The sequence below is a fragment of the Dendrobates tinctorius genome, unplaced genomic scaffold (genome assembly GCF_039654945.1).
Source record: "Dendrobates tinctorius isolate UK_male_01 unplaced genomic scaffold, ASM3965494v1 ptg000009l, whole genome shotgun sequence".
Classification (NCBI taxonomy): domain Eukaryota; kingdom Metazoa; phylum Chordata; class Amphibia; order Anura; family Dendrobatidae; genus Dendrobates; species Dendrobates tinctorius.
Genome location: NW_027361677.1, coordinates 25,203,283 through 25,221,753, shown reverse-complemented (window position 1 = coordinate 25,221,753; position 18,471 = coordinate 25,203,283). Strand labels below are relative to the sequence as shown.

The 18,471-nt window shown below is 44.2% G+C and overlaps 1 protein-coding gene across 2 annotated transcripts in view; it reads right to left on the bottom strand.

The window, feature by feature from the left end:
- The window catches only part of CDH13 (cadherin 13), an 834,102-nt gene that overhangs the window by 627,622 nt on the left and 188,009 nt on the right, over positions 1–18,471 (bottom strand). Inside the window, exon 2 of one of the 2 annotated variants that reach the window (XM_073585096.1) lies at positions 1,648–1,759. The exons of the other annotated variant lie outside the window; for it this stretch is intronic. Coding sequence (XP_073441197.1) covers positions 1,648–1,759 — 112 coding nt within the window. The remainder of the gene's footprint in view (positions 1–1,647; positions 1,760–18,471) is intronic. 2 annotated transcript variants of the gene reach the window in all.

Here is an 18,471-nt window from a genome sequence, read left to right as displayed (position 1 = left end):
GCAACCTATGATGACATCAGCATCATCATTGCAATTATTATGACATCATAATGAGGGGCGGGGCTTGACACACACACACTTTTTCCTCATTATGTAGATAGGGGCAAAAGTGTTTGGTGAATTGGGACGCGCGGGGTTAAAATTTTGCCTCACAACACAGCCTAAGACGCTCTCGGGATCCAGACGTGTGACTGTGCCAAATTTTGTGGCTGTGGCTGCGACGGTGCAGATGCCAATCCCGGACATACACACACACACACATACATACACACCCACATTGAACTTTATATATTAGATTCACCTTACAGATCAATTTTTCTGCAGCGAGCAGTTGAGTTCTTATTCACTTTAATATTTTGCAGATTTTCTACCTACGAATCTGGACAGAAAATCTTTAGTAAATCCCAAAGTTATGCCCCAATTGTGTATCCTAAAGAGAGGGGAATTGTAAAGAAAAGTTACTCGGCTTTACTTGTATTGATGAGCTATAACACAAACTATTCTGTACTCTACTCACGTCCGAAGCTGCTCTGAAAATTCTCATGCCAGCCATTTGTATCCCATCAGACCTGTGCTAGCACAAATGAGATTTACTGTTTGCCTAAATCATGCTTCCGCAAATTTCCTTATGTAAAGATCAAACCAGTAGAAGATAAGTTATAGAACTGGATACAATCGGTGGTATACTTAAGCAACAACAGAAAAGACGACTGGCTTATGCCGTAGGTAGGGGTCACCAATGGGGCCTCTTCTTCTGCCCTAATACACCATCAGACCTGTGCCAGCACAAATGAGATTTACTGTTTTCCTACATTACGCTTCCGTACATTTGTTTATGTAAAGACCAAACCAGTAGAAGACAAGTGATAGAACTGGATACAATCAGTGTTATCCTTAAGCAACCACTGAAAAGGCGACTGGTTTATGCCATAGGTAGGGGTCACCAATGGGCTGTCTTCTTCTGCCTTAATGCACCCAACTTTAGACCCTGCCCACATTCAACCAAAATGGGTCCTAAAAGGAATTTAACATTATTATCATCATCATTACTCAATGCTAAAAATAAATAGACCAAAAAGATAAAGGTTTTTTGATCAGATATTCAAATAATTCTCAACTGATTACTGTAAATCATTGCTATATATCGAATTGGGAGACACATTTCGAATGGAGGAGGCTACTGGTACTTGCTATCATCATTTATGAGCAAGAGTCCCATCTGGAGGACCCGATCATCCTATCGATTCCAGTGAACAGTGTGTAGTAATTAATTTCCCCTATGGAGGTGCTATAGCAGAAGCTGGATGTCCCTTCAGTAAGGCACATTGTATTAATTAATTTGGTGGCTATCAGAAATAAAGGATATCAGCCTGTAAACATCCAATGCTAAATTAATGTCTACAAAAGTCCCTAAACTAAATATCCTACACATAAGAACTACGCAGTTATAGGTCTGTGGTCTTCTAATATCAGTATCTTCAAGTTTCCTGCTTGTCCATGAGCTAATATGACGTCCATCATCCTCAAAGTCCTCAAAGATCAATGGCACCAGTAGAAGACTTCCAATACTTCTGATAGTCAGGTTTTTTGGAACCACCATTAAAGCAACACATTTTGGAATCCTCCTGTAAGATTAGGTGTTCTTACCATTCAGAAGAAGCTGGTCCTTCAAAAATTCTCCTTGCTGCTCAATATAGTAAATCTTCTCTTGAAATCCCGGGATGCAGTCGAAATCTCTTGCAATGGCAAACACCAGGACCTGTGGGAAAGAGACAAAAGTGTTAAACCATCCAGAAGATGATGGAAATTGTACAAGACAGAGGGATTCTCAGGTTTCCAGGAGTATGCCAAAAAACTCCACACCATTTCATATAATGCTACGATAAAGTGACACAAGAGGTTTCAGATATCACTTGTCAGCCATTTTTCTTATAATATAAAAAAACATCAAAGTTTTCTGTGCCTAAAATTTATGGGGGATGCAATATCCGTCACTGCTTTGAAAGCGAGAATTGTATTTTTCTCATACTATTTTTGGGATGTAGGATAATATTCTATTCAGCTAAGCGGCTGGTGATTGTCAGATGGTGAGATAAAATACTGCGCAATGCAACGAGCTGTAGCACAACTTAAGTGCTAAATGAAACATATTCAAAATGTATAAAAACAATTGTGGGTAAGTTAAAAAATGTTTCCCATAATGGCAAACAACAATAGGGCAAGTAGCTCTATGCCTCAAGCCAGAGTCGGGCAAGTAGCTCCGCTCTTTAAGCAAGAGTAGGGCAAGTGGCAACGTTCCTCGAGCAAGAGTAGAGCAAGCAGCTCTGTGCCTCGAGCAAGAGTAGAGCAAGTAGCTCTTTTCCTCGAGCAAGAGTATGGCAAGTAGCTCTGCGCCTTGAGCAAGAGTAGGACAAATAGCTCTGTTCCTCGAGCAAGAGTAGGGCAAGTAGCTCTGTGCCTTGAGCAAGAGTAGGGCAAATAGCTCTGTTCTTCATGCAAGAGTGGGCCAAGTAGCTCCATTCCTCGAGCAAGAGTAGGGCAAATAGCTCTGTTCCTCGAGCAAGAGTGGGGCAAGTAGCTCCCTTCCTCGAGCAAGAGTAGGGCAAGTAGCTCCCTTCCTCGAGCAAGAGTAGGGCAAGTAGCTCCGCTCTTTAAGCAAGAGTAGGGCAAGTAGCAACGTTCCTCGAGCAAGAGTAGAGCAAGCAGCTCTGTGCCTCGAGCAAGAGTAGAGCAAGTAGCTCTGTTCCTCGAGCAAGAGTATGGCAAGTAGCTCTGCGCCTTGAGCAAGAGTAGGGCAAATAGCTCTGTTCTTCGTGCAAGAGTGGGGCAAGTAGCTCGATTCCTTGAGCAAGAGTAGGGCAAGTAGCTCTGTGCCTTGAGCAAGTGTAGGGCAAATAGCTCTGTTCTTAGTGCAAGAGTGGGGCAAGTAGCTCCATTCCTCGAGCAAGAGTAGGGCAAGTAGCTCCATTCCTCAAGCAAGAGTAGGGCTAATAGCTCTGTTCCTCGAGCAAGAGTGGGGCAAGTAGCTCCATTCCTCGAGCAAGAGTAGGGAAAATAGCTCTGTTCCTTGAGCAAGAGTGGGGCAAGTAGCTCCATTCCTCGAGCAAGAGTAGGGCAAGTAGCTCCATTCTTCGAGCAGGAGTTGGGCAAATAGCTCTGTTCCTCGAGCAAGAGTGGGGCAAGTAGCTCCACTCTTCGAGCAAGAGAAAGGCTAGTAGCTCTGTTCTTCGAGCAAGAGTGGGGCAAGTTGCTCCATTCCCCGAGCAAGAGTAGGTCAAGTAGTTCCATTCTTCGAGCAAGAGTTGGGCAAATAGCTCTGTTCCTCGAGCAAAAGTGGGGCAAGTAGCTCCACTCTTCGAGCAAGAGTAGGGCTAGTAGCTCTGTTCCTCGAGCAATAGCAGGGCAAGTTGATCCGTTCCTCGAGCAAGAGTAGGACAAGTAGCTCCGCTATTCAAGCAAGACAAAGGCAAGTAGCTCCATTCCCCGAGCAAGAGTAGGTCAAGTAGCTCCATTTCTCGAGCAAGAATGGGGCAAGTAGCTCCATTCCTCGAGCAAGAGTAGGGCAAGTAGCTCTGTCCCTCAAGCAAGAATAGGGCAAATAGCTTTGTGCCTCAAACAAGATTAGGGCAGGTAGCTCTGAGGTCTCAAACCAGTGTAAGGCAAGCAGCTCTGTGCCTCAAACTAAAGTAAGTAGCCTCACATCTTCAGCAAAATCACATTCTTCTAAGGTCCGTAACTGTTTTTATCCCTCCATCCCTGTAGCCATATGAGGATTTGTTTTTTTGTGGGACGAGTTGTAGAAACCATTCATTTTACCATATAATATGTTAGAAAATGGGGAAAAATTTCCAAGTGCGGTGAAATAGTGGAAAAAAAAATGTAATTATGCTATTTTTTGTGTTTTGATTTTAGAACATTCATTGTTTGGTAAAAATGTCTTGTGAACATGATTTTCAGTATGATAAAGGCTTTACCAAATTTATAAAGCAGTGAAAAAAATGAAAAGCATTTTGCTTATGTTATTTTCCGAGATTTGTCTCGTTTTTGGGGGGTTTTTTTCGTTTAATGGACCTGTTTTAGAGCTTTTTTTTGCCGGGCAGGCTGATCTTTTATTGACACTATTTTGGGATGGATTCAATGTTTTGATCACTTCATATAGCAATTTTTCTTGGCAACCAAGAAAATTGTACATTAATTCTGCTGTATCCTTTTTATTTTTTTCATACGGTTTACTGATGTGGTGAAAGGGGGGCTAATCAACTTCCTTTTTGATCATGCAAACGCCTGATTAGCTATACTTCATAATGCATAGTATATAGTGAAATATCACAATCTCCTATGAACGCAGAACACTTAGCAGAACACTTGGTTATCACCTGTTTTTTCTGCCAGATCACTCCACCATCCAGCAGCTACTCTGTGGACACAACCCAGGGGACCCTAATATATGCCCAAATGCTTGTATAGGGTTTAAAAGGTGAAGACTGGGGTTGTGTGAAAGCACTCTCAACCAGCCAGCAGCTACTCCATGAAAACAACCCAAGGGACCCTGATGTAAGTCTAGATACTTGTTTAGGGTTTAAAAGGTGAATACTGAGGTTTCGGAAAGATCTCTCGACCAGCCAGCAGCTACTCCATGAAAACAACCCAAGGGACCCCAATATAAGTCAAGATGCTTGTTTAGGGTTTAAAAGGTGAAGACTGGGGTTCTGTGAAAGAACTCTCAACCAGCCAGCAGCTACTCCATGAAAACAACCCAAGGGACCCTGATGTAAGTCTAGATGCTTGTTTAGGGTTTAAAAGGTGAAGACTGAGGTTTCGGAAAGCTCTCTCCACCAGCCAGCAGCTACTCCATGAAAACAACCCAAGAGACCCCAATATAAGTCAAGATGCTTGTTTAGGGTTTAAAAGGTGAAGGCTAGGGCTCTTCTTGAAGCTGTTAAGAAGAATGACTTATGAAAAGTCTGTCCGTGGAAACCATCATTGCATCATCTCAACCTCCGATATTGATCTTGTTTGAAATGGACTCACTTGAGAAAAACATAATGAGTTAGAGGCCATGATATTCAATATGGATTGCTTGCTTCATAATAACCCCAAAAAGTGAAAAATACAATTGGCAACTGCTGTATTCATGTGTTAGAGCCCGCCTGAAGATTCCCTGGTCTCTAGATCGATCTTGGTAACACTTATGTTTGTTTTTTTTAACTAAGCAATGACGCATTAGAGAGAGCACACGGGGAGACATTCAATGGTATCTACTGTATGTACAAAATGTTCATGTGGAAAATTGAACTTTCTAAGAAAACCCCCAGGATGAAACTCATCAATACGGACCCCCGTAGAGTTGACCTATTAGCTGTTAGACACAGTGTTACGGAGGAGGCATTTTTCTATTGGAAATGCCAATAACGTGGAATATAACATTCTATTGATATTAAAAATGAAGACATTTATGCAGAAAGTTACCATTCTGCTCTATGACTGCAACATGCATGCAAATCATAAGGAACAATGAAAAAGCTCTAACAGAGACTAGATGGTATGTGTCTAGCCAAATAGTGTCCATAAGAATATCTATATCTATACCTGTAGTATTAGCTCCTAAAATGTAGCCAAAAAGTTAAAATATTACTGTTCCTTCAAGGGATATTGATGGAGATGTCGCAGCTGGGACCAAAACCCAATTATCCTTCTGTCATCGGAATGACAACAGTGACTTGTCTCCAACTGCAAAGCTTCTTTGTCTTTCTTTTTTCTTCTTTGTCTTTCCAATGACCCTAGAATTATATTACTATTTTTACTCACCTATCCATCTATTTTTATTCATTGTTCTAGCTAAACAACTCCTTTAAGACACCATCACATGAGATCAAGGAGGGCTGAAGGACCAACTGGAGCTCCTCCACCTGTAGGTGGATTGCAATTTGCAGAGACTTGGAAGATGCCACCTCCTTGATGTTCTCTTCACCAGACCTACTACGTTGGACTCCATTAGTAGTCAATAAACTTTTCCCAGTTCTTCGAGTAGATCGAACAGATTGGATGTGCAGGTTAATTTATTCTTTGAGGGTCTGGCTGGCAACCACAGCTTTGGTTTCCATATTGGCTGTCATCTAAGTATCTGAGGTTTTGCTCAAAAGAGAAGAAGATTTCTAATTCTACCATTGATATTATTGACTGTAGTCATCTATGGAAGGAGGCGAATATGCCAAAAAAAAATTTGTGCCAACCCAATAAATTGAATTTTTCAAGTGATCGCGCTCGATGAATATTCAATTTTTGTACCTGTCTTTTTTAAAGTCTAAAATTCCAAATTAGTCGATCGATGGTCCGAGCGTTCAGCAGTCGGGGGTATCTCTGAATATTAAACCGGAATATAAAGGAACCCTATAAAAAAGGTCAGTCACCATCGCCGGATGAGTCCGGGACCTGCTGTCCTCAGTTATTATATTAGCTGTAAGAAATTTCCTAGGATGAGTAATATCCGGGTATCTGCAGAGACGGGAACTGTACACAAGTAAAGGTCAAGAAGTAGTGAGCTAGGAAGAAAGCAACGTAAGTATGTACCTGTGCCCGATACAAAATTATCATCCATTATGGTTTACATTCCCGAAAAGATTTATACGGAAAACGAAGGGCTTCATTGTGCTCAGATCCGACGCTGACCTTGTAAGGTAAGAAATGAGGACACCGCTCTAGATTGATTACAGCAGTCATACGACAGAAGAAAGGAAATCCATCGGCGGATACCTGCTCCGGTAGTTCACCGACACTAATTAGAATGTCAAAAGTGCAATTATCCCCAAGACAAGGCTATGATAATGCAAAGTAATGATACACTAACACCGGCCAATAAGAATGAGCTTGTCAGCAGTAATGAGGACAATCAGACATAGGAGGGAACATGGACACCACAACAATTAAAAGGAAGGTTCAGACACTGTGCAGGCTAACATCTGTGCAATAAACATCACCAGGTAAGGAAATAAAAAGTACAGAGAAAGAAAACCACCAAGACTCTATGGCAGTAATAAGTCTACTGCAATACTGCCCCTATGTACAAGAATATAAGTACAATTAGATTGCTCCCTATGTGCAAGAATATAACTACTATAATACTGCCCCCTATGTACAAGAATATAACTACTATAATACTGCCCCCTATGTACAAGAATATAACTACTATAATACTGCCCCTATGTACAAGAATATAACTACTATAATACTGCCTCTATGTACAAGAATATAACTACTATAATACTGCCCCTATGTACAAGAATATAACTACTATAATACTGCCCCCTATGTACAAGAATATAACTACTATAATACTGCCCCCATGTACAAGAATATAACTACTATAATACTGCCCCCATGTACAAGAATATAACTACTATAATACTGCCCCCTATGTACAAGAATATAACTACTATAATACTGCTCCTATGTACAAGAATAAAACTACTATAATACTGCCTCCTATGTACAAGAATATAACTACTATAATACTGCCCCTATGTACAAGAATATAACTACTATAATACTGCCCCTATGTACATGACTATAACTACTATAATACTTCCCCTATGTACAAGAATATAACTACTATAATAATGTCCCCTATGTATAAGAATAAAACTACTATAATACTGCCCCTATGTACAAGAATATAACTACTATAATACTGCCCCCTATGTACAAGAATATAACTACTATAATACTGCTCCTATGTACAAGAATATAACTACTATAATACTGCCCCTATGTACAAGAATATAACTACTATAATACTGCCCCTATGTACAAGAATATAACTACTATAATACTGCCTCCTAGCTGTGAGGTTGTGTGTTTGTAGCTCTCCTGATGTCTGGAGCAAGCCCAGGGGGAGGCCACCCTGGGCGGGGTAACTCCCCAAGCAAGGCCCAGGCTTCCAGGCCTACACTTGGAAGTAACGCTCAAGTTGTGTCTAAGGCGGATGCAAGTCCCAAAGTTGTTTCTGAGGGAAAGAAAGCTCAAAATGGAAGTAGCAGCAGCAAGAAAGATGAAGCTGTGAAAGTGCAAAAAGTAACGTAACAAGGAAAAGCCATGGCTGTGGGTAAGAAAGTTCCAGTTAAGCAGTCGGCCAGCCAAGGCAAGCAGAGTGAAGGACAACTAGGAGAAATCCAAAAGAAATCTACTGGTGAGAAGCTGAATGGAGGAAAGCAGCCTGCAGCTCAGGAGGTGCCATCACCATCTTCAGGTGTGCAGCTGACTCCCAGCAGACAGAGGAGAACCTCAGTGGAGAGACAGACGCTCCAGGAGAACCTGCAGCAGCAGCATGTGGTGGCCAGCATGGCGAGCTCTGGGCGCACAAGGTCGCAGTCAGGTGGCAGCAGTAAAAGTGCTGTGGAGCCTGGAGCCACGAAACCAGCGGTGGTGAAAGTTAAGGAGACGTCTGGTTTCAAGCATCCAGGGACATTGCTGAAAGCAGGATCCCAGGAGGAGACGCCATGTGCACCTGAGCTTCAGGTCGCAGAGGAGATCCCAGGACTGGTCAAGAGGCTCGGTGAGTTACAGCAGCACAAAGACTTGCTGCAGAAACAGATAGACATGGGCTATAAGGTAAAGGCTGCTAATCCTGGTGGAGATCACACCTTTTGTGATCAGACTCTGAACATGCTTGGCATACAGCTGGCAAAAGTGGTGATGGACATGGACTGTGTCCTAGAGAAGATGGGGCCCCTGGCAGAGACTTATAGGAACCAGGAACTGTTTATGTCACACAAGCAGGACTCTGCAGGTTCCAGCTCAGACATTGTCCCAGGTGAGCCCCAGAAGCCGGTGCGGCCAGTGCTGCAGCCTGCAAGTTTCTGCTTCCAAAAGGGTCAAATACTGCAGCCGCAGCAGCCTGCGGCAGACCCCAAGCAGCAGCATGTTATGCAGATGTAGGGAAGGTGACCTGATGGACGGACGGACTAGTCAGAGTGAAGAAAGATAGGTTTGCACAGTGTAGGTAGGAGTCAGTGATTACAGTGGGGAAACAACTAGGAAAGTGTAGTGGACATGCAGTACCTTGGGATGACCATTAGATGGCAGGGAGGAGTGTGAGCAAAGGACTTTACAGCAGCTTAGGGCTTTAGAAACCGTTGGTCATGGGGGGCGTGGTGACAGTTAGAGTGACAGTTTCAAGGAACCGGGGGAGTTATAAATACTGAGGGAGGGTTCCAGAAGATTCCAGTCCCCAGGGGGAGCTCAAGTGACAGGAGGACTACGACAGTCTGTGCACTCTGAGGAGAATCCAGACCAGGGGGACTGAGGAGAGAGGACGTCAGGGGGGTGGTCCTGACAGGAAAGGACCGCAGTTGAGACGAGGTACTGGGTGTAAGACACCGTATGTGACACGACGACTGAGCAGTAGAAGCGCTGTTGGTTAATGGGCCTAAGGCGGCCACAGTGATGGAACTGTCAGGAGCGTCGACAGTAAAGGAGGGGACGGTGTGTGCAGACACGTCTCCAGTGTACGGTGTGAGAAGCGGCTCTGGAAACGGAGGGCCGCGAGGTGTGCCGTCAGTCGGACGGCAAGTGAAGAGATAAACTTGGACCTGTTGCACCCAGAATCTGCCTCCATCGTGTCTCTGTTGTCATCTCTGCACGGTATAAAAGTAGGACCACCCCCCCAGCTCGGCACCCCACCACCGACCCTACATTTGGCGTAGTCGGCAGGATCGCCGCCGCTAATACATCATCTTCTGCGGCAGGCCTGCCTCAAAGAATGGAAAAGGACTTGGACTACTCTGTTTGGATTACAATTACCTGTGGATTACAAATGACCTACCTGTGGAATACAAATGGGAAGCGCTGTGGCGGATCTGTGTGGCCAGCAGAGGATCCGGGGCGGTACCAGGTACTGTGCAGTATGGCGGTGTTGCTTCAGCGCAGAGGAGAGGTCCGGGTGTTTGCAGTCATGTTGAATGGACTGGGACCCCCTCCAACGTATCCCAAAAGGAAGCAGTATGTGCCTGGAGATCGACGCTTCCATATATTGGACCCTGACAGGAGGGTGGAGAGGCCTGCCGACACCTCACTTCACAGAGGGAGTGGCACAGAAGAAAAACTTGGCTGCGGCTGTCTGATGCCATTCGAGTGCTGCCCAACGGACGGTATGAGACTCTGCAGGTGTCGGGGCATCGGCCGCCTAGAGTGGCAGTGGCGGCAGGGGATGGAGCTGTGCCAGAAGTCGCCCTCAGAGCCACGGGAGAGCAGCGGGATGCTGAGCTGGGGAGCGGAGCCTGAGCGGAGTCAGCGAGAACGGCCGCCACCAATACCAGCAGAGGACTTCTCAGCGGAGCCCCCGAGTTTGGGGGAAAGACCCGCGGGACAGTGGAGCGAGGGACGGAGGCTGCGGGTGAAGCCGCGTATTGATGTGATGGAGGCCGCAGCGCCGGGAAAGGTGAGAGTACCCCCGGCACCACCAGTGCCTCCGCCAGCGGCCCTCATCATTCCGCCACAGCACGCTGCCCCCTGCGCACCGGAAGGCCTGGGTACATCGGGCCCAGTGGTGTATGCAGAGTTGTGCGAGGCCCCTGCTCAAGTCCCTGAGGTACCCCGCCTGGAGCCGCCAGTGCGGAAGTCATCCAAAGAAGACGCTGCTGCGTTCCCCCTGCTGATAGCAGCTGCGTCGTTGGAACCGGCCGTTACTCCGGCTCCATTGGAAGTAGTGGATGCGGCCTGTCCTGAGGCCGCAGTTATGCCGCTGCTGAAGTCGACTGCGGCCGACTTAGTGGGCCTTGTGATTCCAGCCTCCAAGGACCCGGTTGTCCCCATTTGCCACCTGGCCCCAGCGGCTGTTGAGCCGCAAAAATCATCAGCCGCCTCTGATCCACGTCCTTCCTCGGTTAAGTCCCGCCCACCGGACTCCAGGGCTCATGCCGGACCCTCTGTTTGGGTCGCAGGAGTTATAGAGAAGAAGAGGGCCAGGGGGCAGGAAGTCTGGAACCTGCTCCATGAGAGGGGAGAGGCTGGCATGGCGGCTGCACGACCTCCGGGACGGCTCGTTTATACTATCTTGCAGAAAGGGACACTTCTTGCATCCTGGGAGCTCCACGGTTGTGGGGTCCCATACTACTGACCACCGAAAGGAGGATTGAACTGTCAGGAGTTCGTTGCACTGTTGTGCAGGTCAAAAGGACAGTTCGCGGTCAGCTTTTAAAAAAAAAAGAAATGTTTATCTGTGATTTTTATGTCTGTTTTTCTATGTTCCTCTTACAGGATAGATTGTGTTTACTTTTTAGACTGACAGAGCGCGGGATACTTAGAAGAGAGGGAGTGTCCATGTCCAAGGAAGGGAGGAGGAAAGGAGACATGCAATGTTATGTTATATTTTGGTTTTAAAAGCAAGAAAAAAAAAAATTATAAAAATGGGTACTTGTGCTATTATAAAGTTGTTTAATGTATAATATGCCAAAGTAAATGCAACAGGTCCGGGTAAGGGAAGGTCTGCGGGACCAAAGGAAAGTGTGAGATCCGGTAGGGATCTAAGAGTTGAGGAGGTCTGGGAGACCGGGACGCCGACCATGACATGTAATTGAAAGAAGGAAAATGAGTTGGAAGACGTGAGAAAGACAGCCGTCCTAGGTCAGGTCCCCAACACCACGGACACCCCTGAAGAAGGAAAGGCGGGCGCCGGCAATGATCTGGTAGGTGAGTGGCCTCAATCATGGCGTACCGGATAGTGAAAGGTAACAGTAGGGGAGAGTAGGGGAAAGATACACGCCGTAGAGAGAATACGGGTGTACCTTGCCCAATTTGAAAGACGTTGTCATGTGGCGTGCGCGCTGGTGAGTAGCAGTAGGCTGCTCAGAGCATAGTGCTCCCAGTATGGTTAGGCCCCCGCAGATAGTGGGTTTGGCTCAACTTCTGGTCCGACAACAGAATGTAGGTGTAGATTCAGAACGACGAAGGCAGGGATGACGATTGTCGAGGACGACAATGGACAAAGGAAGGGGGAGTGTAGGGAAGGTGACCTGACGGACGGACGGACTAGTCAGAGTGAAGAAAGATAGGTTTGCACAGTGTAGGTAGGAGTCAGTGATTACAGTGGGGAAACAACTAGGAAAGTGTAGTGGACGTGCAGTACCTTGGGATGACCATTAGATGGCAGGGAGGAGTGTGAGCAAAGGACTTTACAGCAGCTTAGGGCTTTAGAAACCGTTGGTCATGGGGGGCGTGGTGACAGTTAGAGTGACAGTTTCAAGGAACCGGGAGAGTTATAAATACTGAGGGAGGGTTCCAGAAGGTTCCAGTCCCCAGGGGGAGCTCAAGTGACAGGAGGACTACGACAGTCTGTGCACTCTGAGGAGAATCCAGACCAGGGGGACTGAGGAGAGAGGACGTCAGGGGGGTGGTCCTGACAGGAAAGGACCGCAGTTGAGACGAGGTACTGGGTGTAAGACACCGTATGTGACACGACGACTGAGCAGTAGAAGCGCTGTTGGTTAATGGGCCTAAGGCGGCCACAGTGACGGAACTGTCAGGAGCGTCGACAGTAAAGGAGGGGACGGTGTGTGCAGACACGTCTCCAGTTTACGGTGTGAGAAGCGGCTCTGGAAACGGAGGGCCGCGAGGTGTGCCGTCAGTCGGACGGCAAGTGAAGAAATAAACTTGGACCTGTTGCACCCAGAATCTGCCTCCATCGTGTCTCTGTTGTCATCTCTGCGCGGTATAAAAGTAGGACCACCCCCCCCAGCTCGGCACCCCACCACCGACACTACACAGATTCCAGCAGGTGTACCACAAGTCTCAGAATGCCCAGCACAGCAGCCTGCAGCAGATTCCAAGCAGCAGCATGGACTGCACTTTCCAGCAGAGGGACTACAAGTCTCAGAATGCCAAGCACAACAGTTGGGCAGTGGACATGTGCCGGTCATTACTGATGGTGCCCAGCAGTGCTCTGATGCTGGGGATAACCGCACTATATCTGGGGGGTCGGGGGCTTGGGGGAGCACAGTATCTTTGGTGGACGCTGCACAGTCTGATAATGACATTGATGCTGATGATAACAATGTGCATGATAATGTCTGTGATTTCCCCCCTTTAATTTCAAGCACACAAGGTGTGGCTGCCCCTCCTGCTGCAGACCTTCACCCCGTCAGTCAACCCAATGTGACCCCGCACGGTCCCCCCAGTAATGCCTGGAGTCGTGGTGCTCCGTCCTTTACCTCAGGTACCAATTATACAGGCCAGGCGTTTAAACGGAGAAACGTGCGTTTCCGGCACAGAGGTGCCAAGGAGGACCTGCCAGACAGGAGGTTTGTGGGAGCTCTTGTGCCACCAGATGGGGTTTGTGCCAGTCAGCATCCTGGCAGTGATTAATCTTCCAGACAGGCAGGGCTATGATGTCAGCTTTAAGCTCATGTCTGACCTGGACAGATTCTGGTCTAGTTTCCCCAAGTTTAGAGACACGGAGGGCTGGAGTAAGTTCAGCTTTATTCCTATCTCTAAGCCAGATACTGTCACTGTAAATGTCATCTTCTGGAATGAGTCTGTTCCCCCGCAGGACATTGTGGTGTGGCTCCGGAGGCATTGTGACCTGGTCTCGGACCTCACCAAAAGCAGAGACAGTGATGGTATCTGGACGGGAGGGTGGCGGGTTTTGGTGAAACTGCGCCAATGCAATAACATCACTGCCCATTTACCCAACTCCTTCTTTATTGGGAGGGAGAGGGGTGTGTGTTTCTATCCTGGGCAGCCTCGTAAGTGCTTTAAATGTGGCAAGGCAGGTCACCTGGCAAATTCCTGTACTGTGGTGAAGTGCAGCCTGTGTGGGGAGGTCTGCCATCTAGCTGCAGACTGCCAGAACATCAGGTGCAACCTCTGTGGGAAGATCGGTCACCCTCACAGGGACTGTCCAGACGCCTGGCACAATATCTGTAAGGACTTTCCTGACTAGGACTTGGTGGCAGGTGCAGAGATTCTGGAGGAGGCAGCTTTACTGTCAGGGGAAATACTGACCAGACCAGAGGTCCACCAGGGGTCTACTCAGCTAACACCAGAGCAGCAGGGTTCAGAGAGAGAACAGGGGAGTATGGAGGTTGTACCTCAGGGGCAGCGGTCACAGGAAGGCATTACTTCAGTGCTACCATCTGTGTCTGAGGAGAATAGCAATAATCAGAAAAGGAAGAAAAAGGACAATGCCTCCCGTAAACCTGAGGGGTATGACACTGGCCAAGGAGCCGGGAAGAAACTCCAGAGTTCTGCAGGTGTAATGGTCGTATCTAACAGGTTTGATGTTCTGTCTGAGTCTGACGGCGATTTTGAAGATGATCTTAAAAGAATTGACGCAGAGAGTGATAGGGACGCAGAGGACTGTCCTCCGCCAAAGCAGAAGCCCTTACCTGAGGGCACTCGGGCAGAGTCTGAGATGGAGACCGGTGGTGAACAGAATAACTCCGACTCAGATCTGTGACGCTGTCAACCAGATAATGTCTGAACTCAGATAGGAAAAATCATTAGGAGAAATTAGGAAATGTTAAGATAGTGAAGGATGAGTCACTAGGTAGGAACATGATGAGCTCTGCTTGCAAAGTGTTTTTTTTTTTTTTTCCTCTCCTCAAACTAGGAGTATGGAATCCAAGTTAATTTGATATGTATAACCTGGATATGTAATGAATGTATGTACAATCCTAGTGAATTCAGCTTTGTATTATTGGAGGAATGTTATTTGTATTTGTTTGGTTTTTACAATAAAAATTGCCCCTATGTACAAAAATATAACTACTATAATACTGCCCCTATGTACAAGAATAAACCTACTATAATACTGCCCCTATGTACAAGAATATAACTACTATAACACTGCTCCCCATGTACAAGAATATAACTACTATAATACTGCTCCTATGTACAAGAATATAACTACTATAATACTGCCCCTATGTACAAGAATATAACTACTATAATACTGCTCCTATGTACAAGAATATAACTACTATAATACTGCCCCTATGTACAAGAATATAACTACTATAATACTGCCCCTATGTACAATAATATAACTACTATAATACTGCTCCTATGTACAAGAATATAACTACTATAATACTGCCCCTATGTACAAGAATATAACTACTATAATACTGCCCCTATGTACAAGAATATAACTACTATAATACTGCCCCTATGTACAAGAATATAACTACTATAATACTGCCCCTATGTACAAGAATATAACTACTATAATACTGCCCCTATGTACAAGAATATAACTACTATAATACTGCTCCCCATGTACAAGAATATAACTACTATAATACTGCTCCTATGTACAAGAATATACTAGAAGTATAATTTCTCCTTGCGGAGAATGACATGCTAAGCATGTTGAGATGAGGAGACTTAGGGTGTGTGCACACGCTGCGGATTCTGTTGTGGTTCCGCAGTGGATTTGGCCGCTGCGGATCCGCAGCAGTTTTTGCTGCGGTGTACAGTACCATAATATCCTATTGATATTAAAAACCGCAAACGATGCGGATTTTTCGGCACGGTTTTCCTGCGGTTTCTAGACCGCAGAAAGAATTGACATGTCAATTCTTTCTGCGGATTCCGCTGCGGTTTACCATCTCATCCATTGTGGAGATGAAAAACCGCAGGGCAAAACCGCAGAGCAATCCGCAGGTAAAACCGCAGGTCTTTTGACCTGCAGATTTACCTGCGGATTTTACAAAATCCGCGCGGCCAAATCCACACCCCATTCCGCAGCGTGTTCACGTACCCTTAAAGCCGCAATGATCCTCGGGAAAATATGCTTATTATGCAAATTGTCTCTTCAGAGAGGAAGAGGACTAGAACTCTAGTGCCACCTATTGGAAGTAGCAATCCTAAAAGTCAATGTTGACCCTTTAATGAGTCTTGATACATGACTTAGGATAAAAGCCAAACCAGAATCTCAATTTGCAGACACTGTGTTTCGGGGTACTGCCTCTCGTTAGTGCAAAGTGTGAGATCTGGTTTGGCTGTGAGAGAGGTGTCTGACCGATATCCAAGAAGTATCATTTCTCCTTGCGGAGAATGACATACTAAGCATGCCGAAATGAAGAGATTTAAAGCCGCAATGCTCCTTTGGAAAATATGCTAATTATGCAAATTGTCTCTTCATAGAGGAAGAGGACTAGAACTCTAGTGCCACCTATACTATAATACTGCTCCCTATGTACAAGAATATAACTACTATAATACTGCCCCCTATGTACAAGAATATAACTACTATAATACTGCCCCCTATGTACTAGAATATAACCGCTATAATACTGCCCCCTATGTACAAGAATAAAACTACTATAATACTGCACCTATATACAAGAATATAACCACTATAATACTGCTCCTATATACAAGAATATAACTACTATAATACTGCCCCCTATGTACAATAATATAACTACTATAATACTGCCCCTATGTACAAGAATATAACTACTATAATACTGCCCCTATGTACAAGAATATAACTACTATAATACTGCCCCCTATGTACTAGAATATAACCACTATAATACTCCCCTATGCACAAGAATATAACTACTATAATACTGCACCTATGTACAAGAATATAACTACTATAATACTGCACCTATATACAAGAATATAACCACTATAATACTGCTCCTATATACAAGAATATGACTACTATAATACTGCCCCTATGTACAATAATATAACTACTATAACACTGCTCCTATGTACAAGAATATAACTACTATACTACTATAATACTGCCCCCATGTAAAAGACTATAACTACTATAATACTGCTCCCATGTACAAGAATATAACTACTATAATACTGCCCCTATGTACAAGAATATAACTACTATAATACTGCTCCTATGTACAAGAATATAACTACTATAATACTGCTCCCATGTACAAGAATATAACTACTATAATACTGCCCCTATGTACAAGAATATAACTACTATAATACTGCTCCTATGTACAAGAATATAACTACTATAATACTGCTCCCATGTACAAGAATATAACTACTATAACAGTGCCCCTATGTACAAGAATATAACTACTATAATACTGCCCCTATGTACAAGAATATAACTACTATAATACTTCTCCTATGTACAAGAATATAACTACTATAATACTGACCCCTATGTACAAGAATATAACTACTATAATACTGCTCCCTATGTATAAGAATATGACTACTATAATACTGCTCCTATATACAAGAATATAACTACTATAATACTGCTCCTATGTACAAGAATATAACTACTATAATACTGCCCCTATGTACAAGAATATAATTACTATATTACTGCCCCTATGTACAAGAATATAACTACTATAATACTGCCTCTATATACAAGAATATAACTACTATAATACTGCTCCTATGTACAAGAATATAACTACTATAATACTGCTCCTATGTACAAGAATATAACTACTATAATACTGCCCCTATGTACAAGAATATAACTACTATAATACTGCCCCTATGTACAAGAATATAACTACTATAATACTGCCTCTATATACAAGAATATAACTACTATAATACTGCTCCCCATGTACAAGAATATAACTACTATAATACTGCTCCTATGTACAAGAATATAACTACTATAATACTGCCCCCTATGTACAAGAATATAACTACTATAATACTGCTCCTATGTACAAGAATATAACTACTATAATACTACCCCTATGTACAAGAATATAACTACTATAATACTGCTCCTATGTACAAGAATATAACTATAATACTGCCCCCTATGTACAAGAATATAACTACTATAATACTGCTCCCCATGTACAAGAATATAACTACTATAATACTGCTCCCCATGTACAAGAATATAACTACTATAATACTGCTCCTATGTACAAGAATATAACTACTATAATACTGCTCCCTATGTATAAGAATATAACTACTATAATACTGCTCCTATGTACAAGAATATAACTACTATAATACTGCTCCTATGTACAAGAATATAACTACTATAATACTGCCCCTATGTATAAGAATATAACTACTATAATACTGCTCCTATGTACAAGAATATACCTACTATAATACTGCTCCTATGTACAAGAATATACAGTTGTGGCCAAAAGTATTGACACCCCTGCAATTCTGTCAGATAATACTCAGTTTCTTCCTGAAAATTATTGCAAACACAAATTCTTTGTTATTATTATCTTCATTTAATTTGTCTTAAATGAAAAAACACAAAAAGAATTGTCCTAAAGCCAAATTGGATATAATTCCACACCAAACATAAAAAAAGAGGGTGGTCAAAAGTATTGGCACTGTTCGAAAAATCATGTGATGCTTCTCTAATTTGTGTCATTAACAGCACCTGTAACTTACCTGTGGCACCTAACAGGTGTTGGCAATAACTAAATCACACTTGCAGCCAGTTGACATGGAGTAAAGTTGACTCAACCTCTGTCCTGT